This window comes from Tyto alba, unplaced genomic scaffold (genome assembly GCF_018691265.1).
Source record: "Tyto alba isolate M040663 unplaced genomic scaffold, T.alba_DEE_v4.0 Super-Scaffold_19, whole genome shotgun sequence".
In the NCBI taxonomy this organism is placed as follows: Eukaryota; Metazoa; Chordata; class Aves; order Strigiformes; family Tytonidae; genus Tyto; species Tyto alba.
This window is the reverse complement of record NW_024881281.1, coordinates 12,323,016-12,338,392: the sequence shown is the minus strand read 5'-3', so window position 1 is coordinate 12,338,392 and position 15,377 is coordinate 12,323,016. Positions and strand designations below refer to the sequence as shown.

At 42.4% G+C, this 15,377-nt stretch overlaps 1 protein-coding gene, 1 long non-coding RNA gene and 1 other non-coding gene across 3 annotated transcripts; 2 read left to right on the top strand and 1 right to left on the bottom strand.

Moving 5' to 3' along the window:
- Nucleotides 1-124: 124 nt before the first annotated feature.
- On the bottom strand, nucleotides 125-7,710 carry LOC104364732 (schlafen family member 13). Its single transcript, XM_009971414.3, has 5 exons — nucleotides 7,631-7,710; nucleotides 4,714-5,819; nucleotides 3,808-3,936; nucleotides 2,340-3,066; nucleotides 125-2,060 (listed from the first exon to the last, which is right to left on the bottom strand). Exons 2-5 carry the CDS (start codon nucleotides 5,810-5,812, stop codon nucleotides 1,268-1,270), a joined length of 2,748 nt encoding a protein of 915 aa, XP_009969716.3. The 5' UTR covers nucleotides 5,813-5,819; nucleotides 7,631-7,710; the 3' UTR covers nucleotides 125-1,267.
- A 2,546-nt stretch (nucleotides 7,711-10,256) lies between these two features.
- LOC116962298 lies at nucleotides 10,257-13,743 on the top strand. The gene is made up of 3 exons (XR_006165253.1): nucleotides 10,257-11,828; nucleotides 12,268-12,361; nucleotides 13,331-13,743. It is a non-coding gene; the product is annotated as an uncharacterized LOC116962298 (long non-coding RNA).
- LOC116962303 lies at nucleotides 12,688-12,785 on the top strand. Its single transcript, XR_004407500.1, has one exon. It is a non-coding gene; the product is annotated as a Z30 small nucleolar RNA (small nucleolar RNA).
- Nucleotides 13,744-15,377: the final 1,634 nt, after the last annotated feature.

The following is a 15,377-nucleotide window of genomic DNA, read 5'->3' as shown; positions in this document are numbered from 1 at the left end:
GTATGAGGAGGTGGTGCTGATGGGTTAAGGTGAGGTTCACACCATGGCACAGTGTTTGGCTCAACAGGGAACGTTGAAAATACCTCATTTATGGAAGAAGCCAAATGAGAAACAAAGACACCAGTTGGTCATCACATTAACCTTTATTATATAAATGTTTACACTAATAGGATAGGCATGGCATGATTAACTGCTGAGGTTTGGAGGTTATGAAAGGAAGCAGGGGGATAGTCTTTCTTTGTATGTTGATTAAGGAAAAAAAAAAAAAGGGAAGTGCCTCTAACTTCCTGAAGCTAGAAAAGCAAGAATTTTTAAGCTAGTAAGTTTGACAACCTAAAGGCAAATTTATTTGGAGGGTGATTCCAGCTGTGTACACTATATTCTCCTTATTGTACCCACATTCAATTAAATCACTGGTGCTTTATAATGACATTAGGAGGATATCAGACTGTTCTTCTAAACCAAATGAGCCACAGGTTGTTCTGTGATGGAAAACACTATGGTTTGTTTCCAACTAGCCTTCAACTTTGGATACCCAGTTTCGGGAATTTTGGATCTGTTTTTCAAAAGTGTTTTGCATCTAACTCTCTGTATAGAGTTTTATCTAACCAGCATGTCTGAAACAAAGACAAAAAAATGACATTAGTATCTAAGGGTTGTAATGCAGAGTTTTCCTTCTTGCCCTAAAACTGCTCTTCGGAGCAACTGAGTTTTTCTAACCCATACTGACTGTTGCTGAAATTCAGTGGGGAAACTACTGGAAAAATCCTTTATTTGTATTTCCTAGCTAAAGCATGGACAGAAGCGCTCATTTTTACTTTCCTAGATATCTGAATAGAGGCTGTCTCTTAGAAGACTTTTTTTAACACTGGGTGCCTCTGCTGTTTGGTAACTCTTCTGAGCAGTACTATGAGTACGGGAGTGAGCTGGTGAAAGCCAGGAAGTCTTCCAGTTTCCTGTCTTGGCATAGTGACTTTCACTTGGCAATGCACCTGCATGCAGTCAAAGGCTGAGTGTCAGGTTTTGCAAGTCCTTGAAAGGAGCCTTCAGGGAATGATGTAATTCTGACATTCAAAACATCTCTTTCTCTGCATTATTGAAACCTTACATTTGATTTAAAACAGACATTCCCAAGAATAGCTGGGCTTTTAGAGATGACCAGCCATTACAAGGGAAATCCTTCTACTTAGATATGGAGTGAGAAATTTCAAACGTACATAACCAGAACTAGTAGAGTCTTGTTGGGATCCTGTGTGGTTAGCTGTTTTCAGTTCTCAAATAACAAGTGTAGATTTAAATTAGCTCTGGATGCCACACAGACCAATATATTTCTTAAAATTTCCCTCTGAAACGGAAAGTATTGAGGAATAATACCAAAGACAATGCTTCTTTCTAAGCCAGAGAAACGACGGACACTGTCAAGAATAGCATGCTCCTCTAGCCCTCCCTCCATTTTTCTTAACGATATATTTGACTTTGACTTCTCAATTTCTGACGCTAGTATTTCACAGTATGTTCTTACTTCTTCATCTCTGTAGCACAGAATAGCAATATCTTTCTCAGAGTAACCCTTTTCAAGATATGCACGACAACGTGTTACCACATACTTTGCTATTCCGTTTCTGCCTAGTTTGCTTACTCTTTCAATACAGCCTTGTACAGCATGAGCACACGTGGGTCTGCTTAATAAGCTTTTCAAACGTTGGTTAGGAATATCTAGGGTAGAGTAATTTACAATCATTTCCATATTTTCTTTTAGATAGCTATAGATACTGTTAGCATTACGAACCACTTTGGTTAGTGACTCGACAGGATCATGCCACGTTGCTTCTGGAAGACCAGTTGGGAAGGTGTGACTTTTCTGTAAGTAGTCCAAGAAAATCCAGAAAAAGCCGGGCTCAGGGAGGTGTTCTAATGAAGTGAGAGTTAAGGCTTTCTTATACCAATCACCTTCCTCATCTCGGAAATTCTGTGCTTCATCAATTATGATGTGTTTCACACCATTAAAACTTGACTTCAAAAAGGCTACTCTTGTCACAGCTTGGCAAATGTTTTTCTGCCTATAGAAGACATACAAGTAGATTAATAACAATCTCTGCATTGCAAACTACTGGTTATACTTGATCAGAACAAAGTAAATGCCCGTGCTATTGGAGTCATATTTATTAGTAGATGCTCAGGATGTCAAGAAAAAAATTTGAACCTTACTAAAAATACATCCCAACTATATACTTCAAACACCGCAATCATGGTGGACCAAATAGCATACCAAATATACTAATCAGTACTCAGCTATTTAAAAATGCTGGTGAAATAAGAGAATTGAAAGAAACACTTACCGCACAAAATCTCTCAGAGGCTGGTTCTCACATACATAAAGAACTTCTTCTTGTGCACACTTCAGCATACTTTTTATTTTCTCTATGATCTTCAGGGCCACTATAGTTTTTCCTGTTCCTGGTAGACCGTAAACATACAGCCTCTTAGTTTTGTGAAGATTTTCTGACAGCAGCTGGTATTGTTTGATGGTCAAGAGGTTCAAAAACTCAAAACCAACATGGTCACTTAAAAAGGACTTGAAAGTCAGCAGAGCTACTGTGAGAGCATGCAAGAGGGCCTTCAAGTTGACACTGTCTATTAGGCTGTAGTTTTGGGGATACATTTCTTGAATATTCAGATCCCATTCTTTTCCACAGTTAATTTTGGGAGCCAAAGTCAGTAGCTTTGGTATTACGCACAATTTGTGAATATAGCCCCCAGTGTTGACTAATTTCTCCTTCAGTTTCCAGGCTATGCATCTTGCATATTCAAACAAATCCTTTGAGATATGATGCTTACAGATTGTATAGAGTGTGGGTGGCCTATCCTTGGCTATTAGGAGAACATCACAAATTATGTCTCGGTTTTCTGGCAAGCCGACCTCAACAGCCCAGCTTCTGGAAAATATCAGAACTCCCTCAGAAAGCTGCTTCAATTGATCTTCCATTAAAATATCCAACCCTGGATGCTCTTGGAGGAGATCTTCACTGAGTTTTTCTGGAGTATATATTATGCTGTGGGATTTCACTAGCAAGGCAAAGCAGAAGAAAGAGTTAGTGTTAGTGTAAGATATGCAAAACCAGATCTCTGAAATGATTCTGTAGGAATTAGTATTGGTGAAAGGCTACAACTACAGGCCACAGCTATCTGAAATACCTTTTTGGTTTCTTCAAAATTTTCCTTAACCACTCTATATGTTTCCAGATTCTTTTGCAAAGACTACTTCCTCAGGGAACTCAATCCTACTCAGGTCTCGGTCCCTTTGCTAAAAATGCCAGCACAGGACCAGCTGTCCCAACCTTGTTTAGGAGACCTGGTCAGCAAACGAAGAAACAATAATGGTTCAACACAAAAGCCCCTGGACACCTGGCTGATCTTGCAATGCCACAGAAATGTTGGACTGTACCTGGCAGCAGACTCTCCACTCTGGTGCCAGGCCCAGTTACTTTATGTATTTACACCGGGCTGATTCCAAGTGACCTTTTTCAGTGGATTGCGAAAAGATGTTGGCATGGCTATGCTCGGTCCCCAGAGAAGTTCAGCTAGCTGAGCTCCATCATGTACACATGTCAATAGTTGGCACAAGATCAGTCCTTGGGCAAGGGGCTCATCAGGTATTTAAATGTAATGTTGCTGTCAGATCTGCAAATTATTTCCATTTCTTTCACCTGTTTAAAGAATGTCTTCAAACTCATCTTTGACCTTGACCATGTGCTTGAGATTCATGTTGTAAACCTATCAGACAGTGAAAGCAATGCGCAGACCTACCTGGAAACAGTTGCTTACAAAGATCATCAACACTGTCAAGGCCCTGGTGTGAATAAACTGGCTTGACAAGAGGTGACCCCTCTGCCAGACTCAGCTCTAGCCTGAAGGCCTCAGAAAACTTTGAAAGATCTGGAAAAAAATAAATAAAAACATGTGCTATGGCCTGAATATTTGCTGTCCCTCAGTGCAAGAGCCACAAGCTGTCCTCATGCTGGCTTTAAATCTTTTGCTTGTCTTTAAAATAATAAATGCAATGTATAGACAGAAACCTTGCAAACTCACATTGGACAGCAGCTGATTATCAACAGAACGGGCTCAGGTCATGGACCATGGAGCTGCTCTTGGTTTCCTTATCTCAGCTGCTGTTGTGACCTCTAACTCTATCAGTGATACTCCTTTCACTGCCCAAGAATTGCCCAACGAACAATTTATTTGTCTGTAGCTCTCAGCTTATTAGGCTGGCAGCAGCAGTGGAGAATGTCCCTGAAAGGCAGGAGGGAAAGTATTGATTAAACGTGAAAGCAAATGGCAATTTGCAAATGGCAATATTGTAAAAAACAATATTGGACTGTGGCAATAATGTAAAAAAACACGTGCACTGGTGTGTAACCTCAAAAGCAGTGTACTGGAGGCATGGAGAGCTCATGGTGCAAGAGCAGACACTAGTATTGGCATCAAAAATTCACCAGGATCCGCTGCAACCCGAAGCAAGCACTAAAGAATGGAAGCAGCAGAAAGACAGGTATTTAGCAAGTACTTGAAGCAGCCAAACTGATTGGTTTGGTCAGACCCCCAAAGAGCACTGAAAAGTAGGTAAGACTAAGGCAAACAACAGTGCCAGGCCAGAAGGAACTAAATAAAAGAAAGTATCAAAAATGGAAAGGGATTGTCCTGGCTGTTTTGGACCTGGATCAGCAGCAGTCATCCACACAGCCCACTTGTCTGCTCTCAGCCTCCTGATGGTGCTGCCTTCCACTAGCCAAGAGTCTGGGTCTTCGGAAAACACGACGCAAGTAAATGGCTGAATCTTCACAGCACAGACATAGCCACAGTGATCTCCAGTCTCGCGGTACACTTTGAAGATTTTGTGTTCATATCTTATCTTGTGTGAATTTCCACTCCGGCAGAAATGGAAGGGGGTTAATTTGTTTTGAATGGAATTGATTAGGAGATCTAATTTGTCAAGTTCCTTATCATTACTGCTGAATCCCTGCACTCTGCTGTCATCGTCCACACCAAGCCATAAATACCCACCACCTGTGTTTGCAAATCCAGCAATATATTGAGGTAACACCTCTCTGACACGAGTAAAAAAGTTTTCAGTTGAATAGTGCTTAAATTCCACATGTCCTGACTCTGTGAAAGCCAATGTCTCTCCATGTTGCAGTCGGTCCCTATTAAACAACTCAGCAACAGTGTTATTTACAATATCCATGCCTCTGTCACTAGCCCTCCTCTTTCTGCTTTTATCAGGTGGTCCTGGGCTAAGCTCTCTCCCGGCTTCATTTTGCTTTCCTTTAAGGAACAAAAAAGCTTCCATAGGGTTCATGTGGGAAAGAGAAGCACCACATTTTGCGTACAATCCAGTACTCAGGCTACAGATACGTGGCTTTGCACTTGCAGAGGTTAAGGATGTGTTTTCACTGCTCCAGGTTTTAATAAAAATCAAAAGGTAATTATCTCGCTGTTCGAAGTCCAGGTATTTTCTCCAGTCTGGAAACAAAACAAGAGACCGAAAAGTCTCTTCTAGATCTAGTCCAATCTTATCTCTCTCTAAATTGTAGTTTTCATTTTCAATCTCTACTTTTATGACACCTCCTCCAGAGTTCAGCAAAGCACACACTGCATAGGCAAGGGTGTATTTTTGATCTTGTTTTGAATTTTTTGGCATCTTTTTTCTTGCTTTTTCACCAAAACATATTTTTCCAACACATAAAACTACTTCAGGATACTCTGTTGCTAAATTAACCCAGACCTTCTGCTGTTGATCATCTTCAGGAGCCATTCTGAGCCTGAAACAATTGTTAAAAAAATTGCTTACCATTTATGCTGAAACATATCAATCTTCCAGAGACTTACAAAAACATTAGCTCAACAGTGGCCATGCTTTGAACGATAAGTACTCTCAGAGATGAGAGCAACTGGGATTCTCCTCCACTTCCAAAACAGAGTGCTGTCTAAAACCCAAATTTGTTCCCAGTGCTCAGGTATTTATTTGTCTGTCTTTGAGCATGAGGGGATGTAGGGACCTTGCTGCCATCTATCCCTGTGGACACAGAAGCAGCCTCAAATAGTTTCTCTACAGCCAGGGTCGTACTCCCTTCAACACCACCCCCTTATATATTCCTGGACCACATGCCCCCTTCTCCTCCCCCGTAATGACTCAAAAAAGGCTGTGCTAATCTTCACTCAATCTTAAGAATCCAGTAATCCTACTGATTAATAATCAATAAATAATAACAACTGACCCTTCTACTTTCAGCTCTATTCATCCACCCTTGCTAGTAAGGCAGCTGAATCTTGGCTGATTGTCACTTGGCACTCAGCCTGCAGGCAAATTCGTTGAAATGGTGGCAAGCTGCATCTGCCTCACATTTAAGCCAATTCCTTATAATGAAATCCAGCCACCTTGCTACAAAACACATCTGTGGTACAAAAGCACTTGGAAATAAATGAAAGTGTGCCTAGAAGAGATCTCAACTGTGACAGGAGCACAACTTATTTCCCATAATACAGATTTGCCTTCCATGTGGTTAAATATTGAGCCAGAGAGCTGCAGGGCACAAAACCTCCAATGAACATCTCCTCCAGATCTGACACAGAAGACAAGTTTTCTGCCTTGTCTGCCTCTCCTCTGAGTTAGCTCTGCTGAGGAATATAGTTCTTTTACTCATAGCTTTGAGTTATGGTACAACTAAAGCAGCAAGGACTTTAGTGTGGGCTAATTTTTACTACCAGGTAGAGGAATTTTCCCATCCAGTTCCACAAGCCCCCATCTGGCTTGCTGCAACAGGACAGTCTGGCTGACTGCTGAGATCTCTCCCCTGGTATGACAGAGAAAAAGATTTACCCCACCTCTTCTTCTTAGCTCTGGGCTAAAATGTCAATATTTCAAATATCAATTTTAAATCCTTAAATATTTAAGTCCCAGAATGATGCGCAGCAGAAATGGAGTACAAAGCATCTGGAGTGCGTTACTTGTTTTTTCCTTGGCCACCTCTGTGAGAGACAAAACTACGAAATGTTTGTCTCAAGTTGTTTGTCTCAAAGATTGCCTGTTTGCAAGGATGGCTACAAAGCCACAGAGATATCTGGCCTGTGAAAAGCATCTGCTGCAAGGCCACAGAGGTGTTGCTGGTGAGAAACATCTCGCCAACATCTGCAAGGTACTTGCAGAGAACATCCTGGCGTATGTGCAGCAGTGCGGAGGAACCGCAAATTCCTGTTGTTGTTATAGAAACTGCAGCCTCAACTGAGTATAAGGAAGGCTGTTGAGATAAGCCCCTCACGGTCGTCCTCTGCCAAAGCACCGGCAGACTTAGACCCCTGGGATGCCGTGGATCCATGGTGGTGACTATTTTTGCAACCCTACTCAGACTGCTTGCTTGATTTCTGCCTTTTCCTTCCATCCTTCCATGCTATCCTATCGCATCTTTTTTTTTTTTTTTTCTTTTTTTACTTTTGATAATAAAAGCTGTTTCTAGTGTACGGCATTTGACCTCGTTTTTATCTTAATCTCATTCTTGGGATCATATTGAAACATCCCCTGACATCGGATTGGGACACCCTCCCTCTATTAAAATGTAGGAGAAATTAAACCTACTTTGTTGCTGGTTTTGCTTCTTCTCTGCCGTTTTTGTTTTCTTCTCTATGTTTCCTGTGGTGAAGCACCAGCGTCCACAGACTTCATTGCAACTTTCTAGCTCTATCTGAAATTCGAAACCAGGTTTTATTGGAAGCCCAGCCCTCCGGATATAGTACGTCTCTCTCATTGGCACTTTTCCAGTGGCCAAAGTCTATCAAAGGAAAGAGAAATAAAAAGAATAGTTAAGAAGAAATCCCTCAATTTATGTCATTGCTTGTTGAGTCTGAAAAGTTGGTGTTCCATTAAACCTCTAGAGCTGCAAAGTCAGATACAGTTCTGGAAGCTGGGAAGCAGGATAGTAAACTAGACAGTCCAGTGCAGAAGATACGGTCTGCATAGCTTCATTTGCAATATTTGCAATATGAGATTCAATTTTCTTACCTTTTTGTACTGACAAAGTACACTAAAGCTAATAATTTTATACTGAAACCATGCCCATACAACTTTCAGCTGAAATAATTAAAGTACTGGGTTAAAACTGTATCGTAACTTTTCCCAATGAAAGTGATCCATGTAGGGGACCACTTTGGGGCATCCTCAGTGTTGTCTCCCTCCCTGGGGCAAAATTCTGGCAAAGGTGCTGAGACTGGGACAATAGTGAGAGGACTGAGAATGGGGAAGGTTGTGGGCATGACTGCAAAGCCTTGATAAGCCTCACACAGCAGTGGACGAGTGTGCCTTGGGTCTCTGCTTGTTAGCACTCGCAATCGTGAAGAAAATTTATCTACACAAAGTAGATAAGCAGGCACTTCTTTATTCCAGCACTGGGGAACACAGGGGATAGCTCCACCAAAGACGTGTTCACCAGCAGGTACAAAGCACAACATATTTATATACATTTTTTAGTAGAGTCATTGTTACATAAGATTCAAAAATGCATAGAATGCTTGCTTGTTAATTTGACCTTTATAATGATTGGCTCTATAAATTACCTCACCTTATCCATACTTCTATTCTAAGTAATCATTAGTTAACCTCACGGATTGTAATCTTTTGTATTAAAATCAAAGAGGGAAGAGTAGTTGTGGAGATATTTTACATCAATGAAGGCCATGATGCTCTTGAAGGCTTTTGAATAACAGAAAAATAAGGGCTTCGAATAACAGAAAAATAAGGTCACAACAGACCTTGAAGGTTTCTGAATAACAGAAAAATGGGGTTTCTGAATAACAGAAAAATAAGGTAACAACGGACCTTGAATAACAGAAAAATAAGGTAGCAACAGACCTTGAAGGTTTTGGAATAACAGAAAAATAAGAATGTTATCAGTGAACAACAGAGGACTTGGGAAGAACGCCCGGAGCAAAAAAGTTATTGTGACAAAGGAAAAAAAAGACATGTGCAGTTAAGCTAGGCAATCAAATGTTAGAATAGGTGTGTGAGTAATGTATGTTAACCAATAAGCACTTATGTTGGGGGGATTGACAACTTTGTAGGGGGATACAAACGCAGCTTTCTGAATAATAAAGGGTCTTCGATCTTAACATTGGAGTCCGTGTTATCAATCTCCTCAGGTAGTCATTAGCATATTCATGTTCTTTCCTGGAAATCATTATTGTATGCAAATGTCTCTAATGCATCTGTGGTTATGTTAGTCAGCGGTCTTCTGGTGGTCGTCAGTAGTCTTCCTCACTGTGTCCGCTGGTTGAACTCCAGCTTTGCACATGCTCATTTCGTCCTTTGGCTGATCTCCCAAACCAAGGCCAGTTTCTTCTGGTACTCATTGTTTTAAATCAGAGTCCATAACTATTTCCATTGTAATCAAGGCAAAAACAATACTAGTTGCTCATGGCCAAGATCTTAATATATCCTATGTTCTCATAGCTACTATAACTCTGTATCACCCATATAACCAAAAATCAAAATAATATTCTAAAATTCAAGCTATTTCACTAGGGTATTTGTAAATTGTAACATGCTCAACAAAGTCGTATATTTTTTTTGAGGAGAGATGACAGAAAATTAAATAGTGTGGAAAAAGAGCAAGCTAGCACTAGACTGTGGAAACATGCTTGCAGGACAGGAGGCAAATAGAAACATACTCAGTTTGTGGGCAGGATTACAGCTTCATTTTTAGCTTTTGACTCCATGTCACATAAAAAAGAGTCGCCTGCTCAACCCCCTTGGCAGGAGTCGGTGTAATACCTCCACTTCCTTGCTTTGCCCCTTGTCTTCTCCTTTCCCTTCACCCCCCTTCAGACCACATTCCAGTGTCCCAGGATTCTCTTTATTCATTACAAAACAAAATTTTTTCTAGTTGAATTTTTCACGGTGCCCACCACCAGTTACTGAAGACTTCCCTATGAGGGCCACAGACAGTCAGAATGAAACTCACAGGTGCATGGGTGTGTTAAAAAGCTTTAATTTCTTGAACTCTGAGACTCCCTATGCACTTACAACGTCACTGGGCTGTGTTTGCCCCTCAGCTCGGACCCTCCTCTTGGCCCTGTGCAGAGCCGCCCCAGGAGGGTCAGGCCCCTCTCCAGGTAATCCATGTGAAATACGCCTCCCCGACAGGCGTGTTGAAGACGAGAATTAAGACTCAATAGCCATAATAGCTATTAAGCAGGTATTCTTTATTTGACGCGTTGGACGCATAGGGGATCATTCCTCCTAATATGCCTACCACCATTGTGGAGTTTATGATATTTATACACAATTCACTTACATATTCATATAATTTCCAAGAACTAATCATATTCATTACTTTTATGAGAAATCGTTATAATATGTTGCTGCCTACATCAACATGCACACTACAGTCTCTAGGTGGTCTTCCAGGACCTTTAGTGGTCGTTTATTTCATCATTCTCATCTTCATCACAGTGTCCTTTCTGTGAACTTGGTTCTGTCTTCCCCTTTCCCTTACGGCTGAGGCCACAAAACCAGTTGTGTCTGGTATTTCTGCAAGCTTCAGCATCCTTTTTCCATTATATTGTTTTTCATAGATAGGTGTGTACCTAAATCATGTAAACAGACAGGCTCAAGCCTGTTAATCATTGATAAAGTGTATTGTATTCCCTCATTAGGCAGATTCCTAAGCAGAACTACAAACAAGGTATTACTACATTAAGCAGTCCTTTAAACAGGCCCTGCCACTACTGAGAATTTGTAATTTTCCATATGTCTTCCCTCTTCAATGTGAGTTACGCAGGAATTTCTTGCAAACTACTGCCCATCAGGAGGATCCGTGTTACTGCTTTAGAACAGGACCAATTTACCCATCTGGCCTTGATAATAAAATCTGGCCTTGATAATAAAACACTTACCCTTAGCAAGCGTTTTATTCTAACTTGTATATTAAATCATCAGTTTTCCTTCCAAAGCACCTTCTGTTCAATTGTTGGAATATTTTTACTTGTCCCACAATTTTTTTTGTTTTATTTCTTCCTTTTTTTTTTTTTTTTTTTTTTTTTTTTTCCTAGTTGTCACGGCGATTGCACACCGGTCAGGCTGCCCTTTGCCGTGGAGCCGTTGCTGCACAACACGCAGCAGGAAGAGCCAGGCCCTCGGGTCTGGGCGGTGTTTGAGGCAGTGATTTACAACCGCCTCCTGCCCCGGCTCAGGAAGCCGCTGAGGAAACGCGAGAAAAGAAACGAAAGCGCTGCCGCGGCGGCGGCGGCCACACGGTCCCAGCAGGCCCCGGCCTGCCCGCCCCCTCAGGCCTCCTCTGGGCGGGAAACGCGCGCACCGCCCCGAGCTCCTCTAGCGCGGCTTCCTATTGGCGCTCACCCGGCCCCGCCGGCTGTGCCGCGCGCTGCCATTGGCTGCTTGCCGCCGGGGGGGTGGGGCGAAGGCTGTTCCGCCTCGGCATGGCTGGGCCTGCGGCGGGATGGCGGCGGCGTGAGGGAGTGAGGGGCCCGGGGCAGGGCAGCTGGGGGCTCGGGGTGTGCGGGGAGGAAGCTAGAGAGGCTGAGGGGAGGGTGATCCCGGCCGAGGTGGGGCAGCTGGGCATGAGCGGGATGCAGGGGGCTGAGGGCGGTTGGGTGGACAGGGGTAGAGGAACTGGGGACTGAACAGCTGCAAGGTTCCTGTGGGGCGAGAACGCGAGGAAGGAGGTGGGGAATAAGGTTCAAATGGGGGGCGTGAGGGAAGGGCTAGGTCAAAACAAGCCTCAGGACCCTTGGAGAGCCACCGACTCCAGCAATGTTTATAGGTATGGTAAGTTTTTTTCCTCTTGGTTTGTCCTGGTACTGGCTCTTCTGATCTTGGAATCCCAACTTGTGACCTGTCTTCCCTAGCTCCAGCTGGGTTCTATGAGGCCTGCGGTCCTCCTCCCTTCTCTTGCTCTCCTGCTAAATGTGCTTCATCCTGTTATCTGTAACAGTAGGAGGTGGTAAAGAGAAAAAACCAAACCCTTAATTCATGGATAAAACTTAAACCAGCTCCTTTTATCTGTTGCATGCTCGTGGATCAGTCAAAGCTTTAATTAATACCTATTTGGAGTCTCTTTATGCTTTGTGGGGTGGCATTGTGTATAGGTGTGTCAGGAGGAAAAAGAGGGGTTTTGCTGGCTTAGCAAATGGTATTTGGGAAGGGGAAATGGGATCTTTTGTATGTGTTACTCTACCGACATGGCTTTGTCATGCACACAGCTGAACAAACACACGAGCTTTGATTTGTGTGGAGAGACAACGTCTGTACTGGTGGTGCAAAGTACCAGCTCTTCCGTGTTGCTGTGCGACAGAGGTGGGTACAGAAAAGTAGAAATAGGCACTCCGGGCTCGGGTTTTCAGTCTGGTAACAGCCACCCCTGTCTCATCTCCCAAGAGTCAGTGTTAATTTATTGCAAACTCTTTCCTGTAGAAAGCCATGTGATCCTGAAAAGAATGAATCCAGAACCCAAGTTAATCTGTGTATGTTTGGGGGGGGGGGGGGGGGGGGGGGGGGGGGGAGGGGGGGGGATATGAGGTGTGTGTTCATTTGTTTGGTTTTTCCTCTAGGAAAAAAAACTTTTCTGTTTTAGTTCCTAACTTGGGAGTAAACTCCATATTGAATGGAAATAAATTTGCCCAAAGCAATGATGAGCGAAGTATACTCTGAACTGGTATTGCTGAGACTGTGTGTCTTTGCTCTGACCAGGGCATGATCATATAATCTTCTCTCTGAGCTTATTTAGGCTAAGCTCATCTAGAGTAAGAAGCTTTGCTTCTTCTTGAAGCTTTTTGATGCACCCTAAAAAAATTCAAGAATTTTTAGCAGCAGAAAAACAAAACCTTGATTTGAAAAGTGAGTAGTGCAAATACCTGTTTGTATTTGTGTATCCTGCTGCAATGCTGGGTTTAGTACTGAGCTTATAGCGAGAAGGGTTTCTTGGTTTTTCTCCAATGTATGACATGGTTTATGAGACTCCACATACTCTGCTGCTGTATCTTTTCCATTTGTAAATGCAATGCAGACTCAGTAAAATGGAGTTTGAACTGACTGTCCTGTAGACATCTCATTAGCAGTTGGTTCAGCTATATCTCATCTAGTGATTGCCAGCACAGAGGCAGGAGTATTTTTGGAAGCAAGTTGTGGTGTTAGGCCTGGATCTGGTGCTCTGCTCTGGATGAGGTGCAGCCCTTTTTGGGGTAAGGGGAAGAAGGTTGGGCTAATCAAGCAAGTACAGGAAAAGATATGGAGCTATTTTCTAATCTAATTTTTATTTTCTTCCAGGTTCTTGGTGACAGCTTTACATTAATTTCTCTCTTTCTGTGGAGAAGGAAGCTTCTTTGGAGAATATGTACATAGAAGTATAGTTATGGTGATTTTTCTTTTAAGAGGAGAAGCCATGTGATTTCTGGTAAGGAAGCATGGGAAGCAATTCGGTTGTTAATGTACTAATTTTTTAGGAGTGCCTAGAATGAGTTGTGAATGTTCACTAAATATTTTTTAAAAGACTTGTAAAGTCAAGTTCTGATAGTAATGTATTGGCTAACTCCAGTGCTGCTGTTAATGTCAATGTAATTGTATTAGGCAACAGAACAGAGCATCCTGATTGCATATAGATGATACATGACTGTATAGAAGTCACACATTAGTATGTAAGTCTAAAGTTTGGTTTAATAAAGTTGGTGTTCCCTGAAAAACCTTTTATTGTCTATCTTCAGACCATCATAGCTTTAATAACACTTACAAACATTCCCATTTATCTGCTTTTAACTGTATAACCTGAATTTGTTTTGTAGCTTTGCTTTAGAGCAATAAACCTGATAAACAGGTATCTATTTGCCTGCTGAGGACTGGAGGATTAGAAGAAGCAGTCAAATCCAAATTGGTACTCTGCAGCCATCTGCAGGACCACGAATAAAATCTGCCAGTTAACTGCTGAGGCTGTCACCATTGTGGGCTTAGTGCCTGTTAGTCAGCCAAAGAGCCATTTAACATTCAAAAGAGTAATTACAGTTGTTCAGAACTGTGCGGCTTAGATGGGGGTGGTTCTGTGCAGGTCTGGAGCAGCCATGGAGTTGGCCAAATCTTAGTTTGACAGGAACAGGGTCTTGTAGAGCGTGGTGTGGTGGGAGGTGAAGGCAGGCAGGGCCTGACAGACAGGCATCTGGTGATCATTCTGGAGACAGGGAGGGAGGTTAACCCTGGGAGAAGGCGGCGTAGAGGCCCCTGAGCAGCATATGTGCAGGCAGGGTGGTTGTGCTGCTCAGCAATTAGTGAATCCTCCTGGACTGGAGGGGAGGACGCTGCAGAACTTGCCCAGGAGCTCTGCAGTGCTGGCAATGAGTCAGCATCGGTCAGTCTTCTGTCCCAGGTCTGCCTAGCTTGTCACAGAGCAGTGGACAGATAATGGGGAAAGCATGGGCAGGATAAAAGGAAAATAAACCTATCCTGAAATGGAAGTGTCAGTTAAATACTTCAGCCTGTTTAAATGAGCAGTTGCACTAGAGTCAACACAACTGGTCCCACGTCTGTCTAACCAGACAGGTTGTTGTAAGACAGTGCAGCAGCAGTGGGGTATCTTGGATGCTGGCTTTTCACAGAGGTGATGATTTCTGTGTATGAAGTAAAACTGATGTAGCAAGTGACATGAATTAATATCCAACCCAAAGCCAGCTATGTTAAAAGAGATTTGAAATCTCAGAAAATTATGTGATTTCTTTTCCAGTAAGATGTGTGTGCTCTTACTGTCTTTCTAAAGGAAGAGAAGTGTCTTTATGGATCCCAAAACTACTGGAGAAAAGACAAATGAAACAGTTACTATTCCACAGTGGCACAGGTAGAAGTGTCTAGAAATTGTAGAGAGGGACAAGCATTGAGAACAAATCTCATTTGTTACAGTAGGTGTTTTCCAGAGCATCTCTGGAAAGATGCAAATTGCTGTACTTTCCCCCATTATTCAATAACCTTGCTATCTTGCTTCCAAGTGAGGCAGGATATTAGAGATTTTTATCTTCCAAAGCAAAGCTAAAGTGGGGGGACAATGAGATGACTGGTTCCGTGGATTAAATGTTTGAACAGTTCTCTTAATCTGGAAAGACTATGTACTTTGTGCAGCAAACTTTGCTCTTCATATTCAATAAGCAATGTCATGGTGATGTCTGGAGTAGCTAACTGCTGCTCCCTAGAGCTGAGTCAGGAAAAAACCTTCCATCGTAAAAAATCAGGTGTCAACCAAGAAGCAGCCATATCACACACATTTTCTTTTCAACTCTGTTCAATGAAAGGATGCTTTGTTATGATATGAATGTGCCATATGGTTGGGACTGGAATA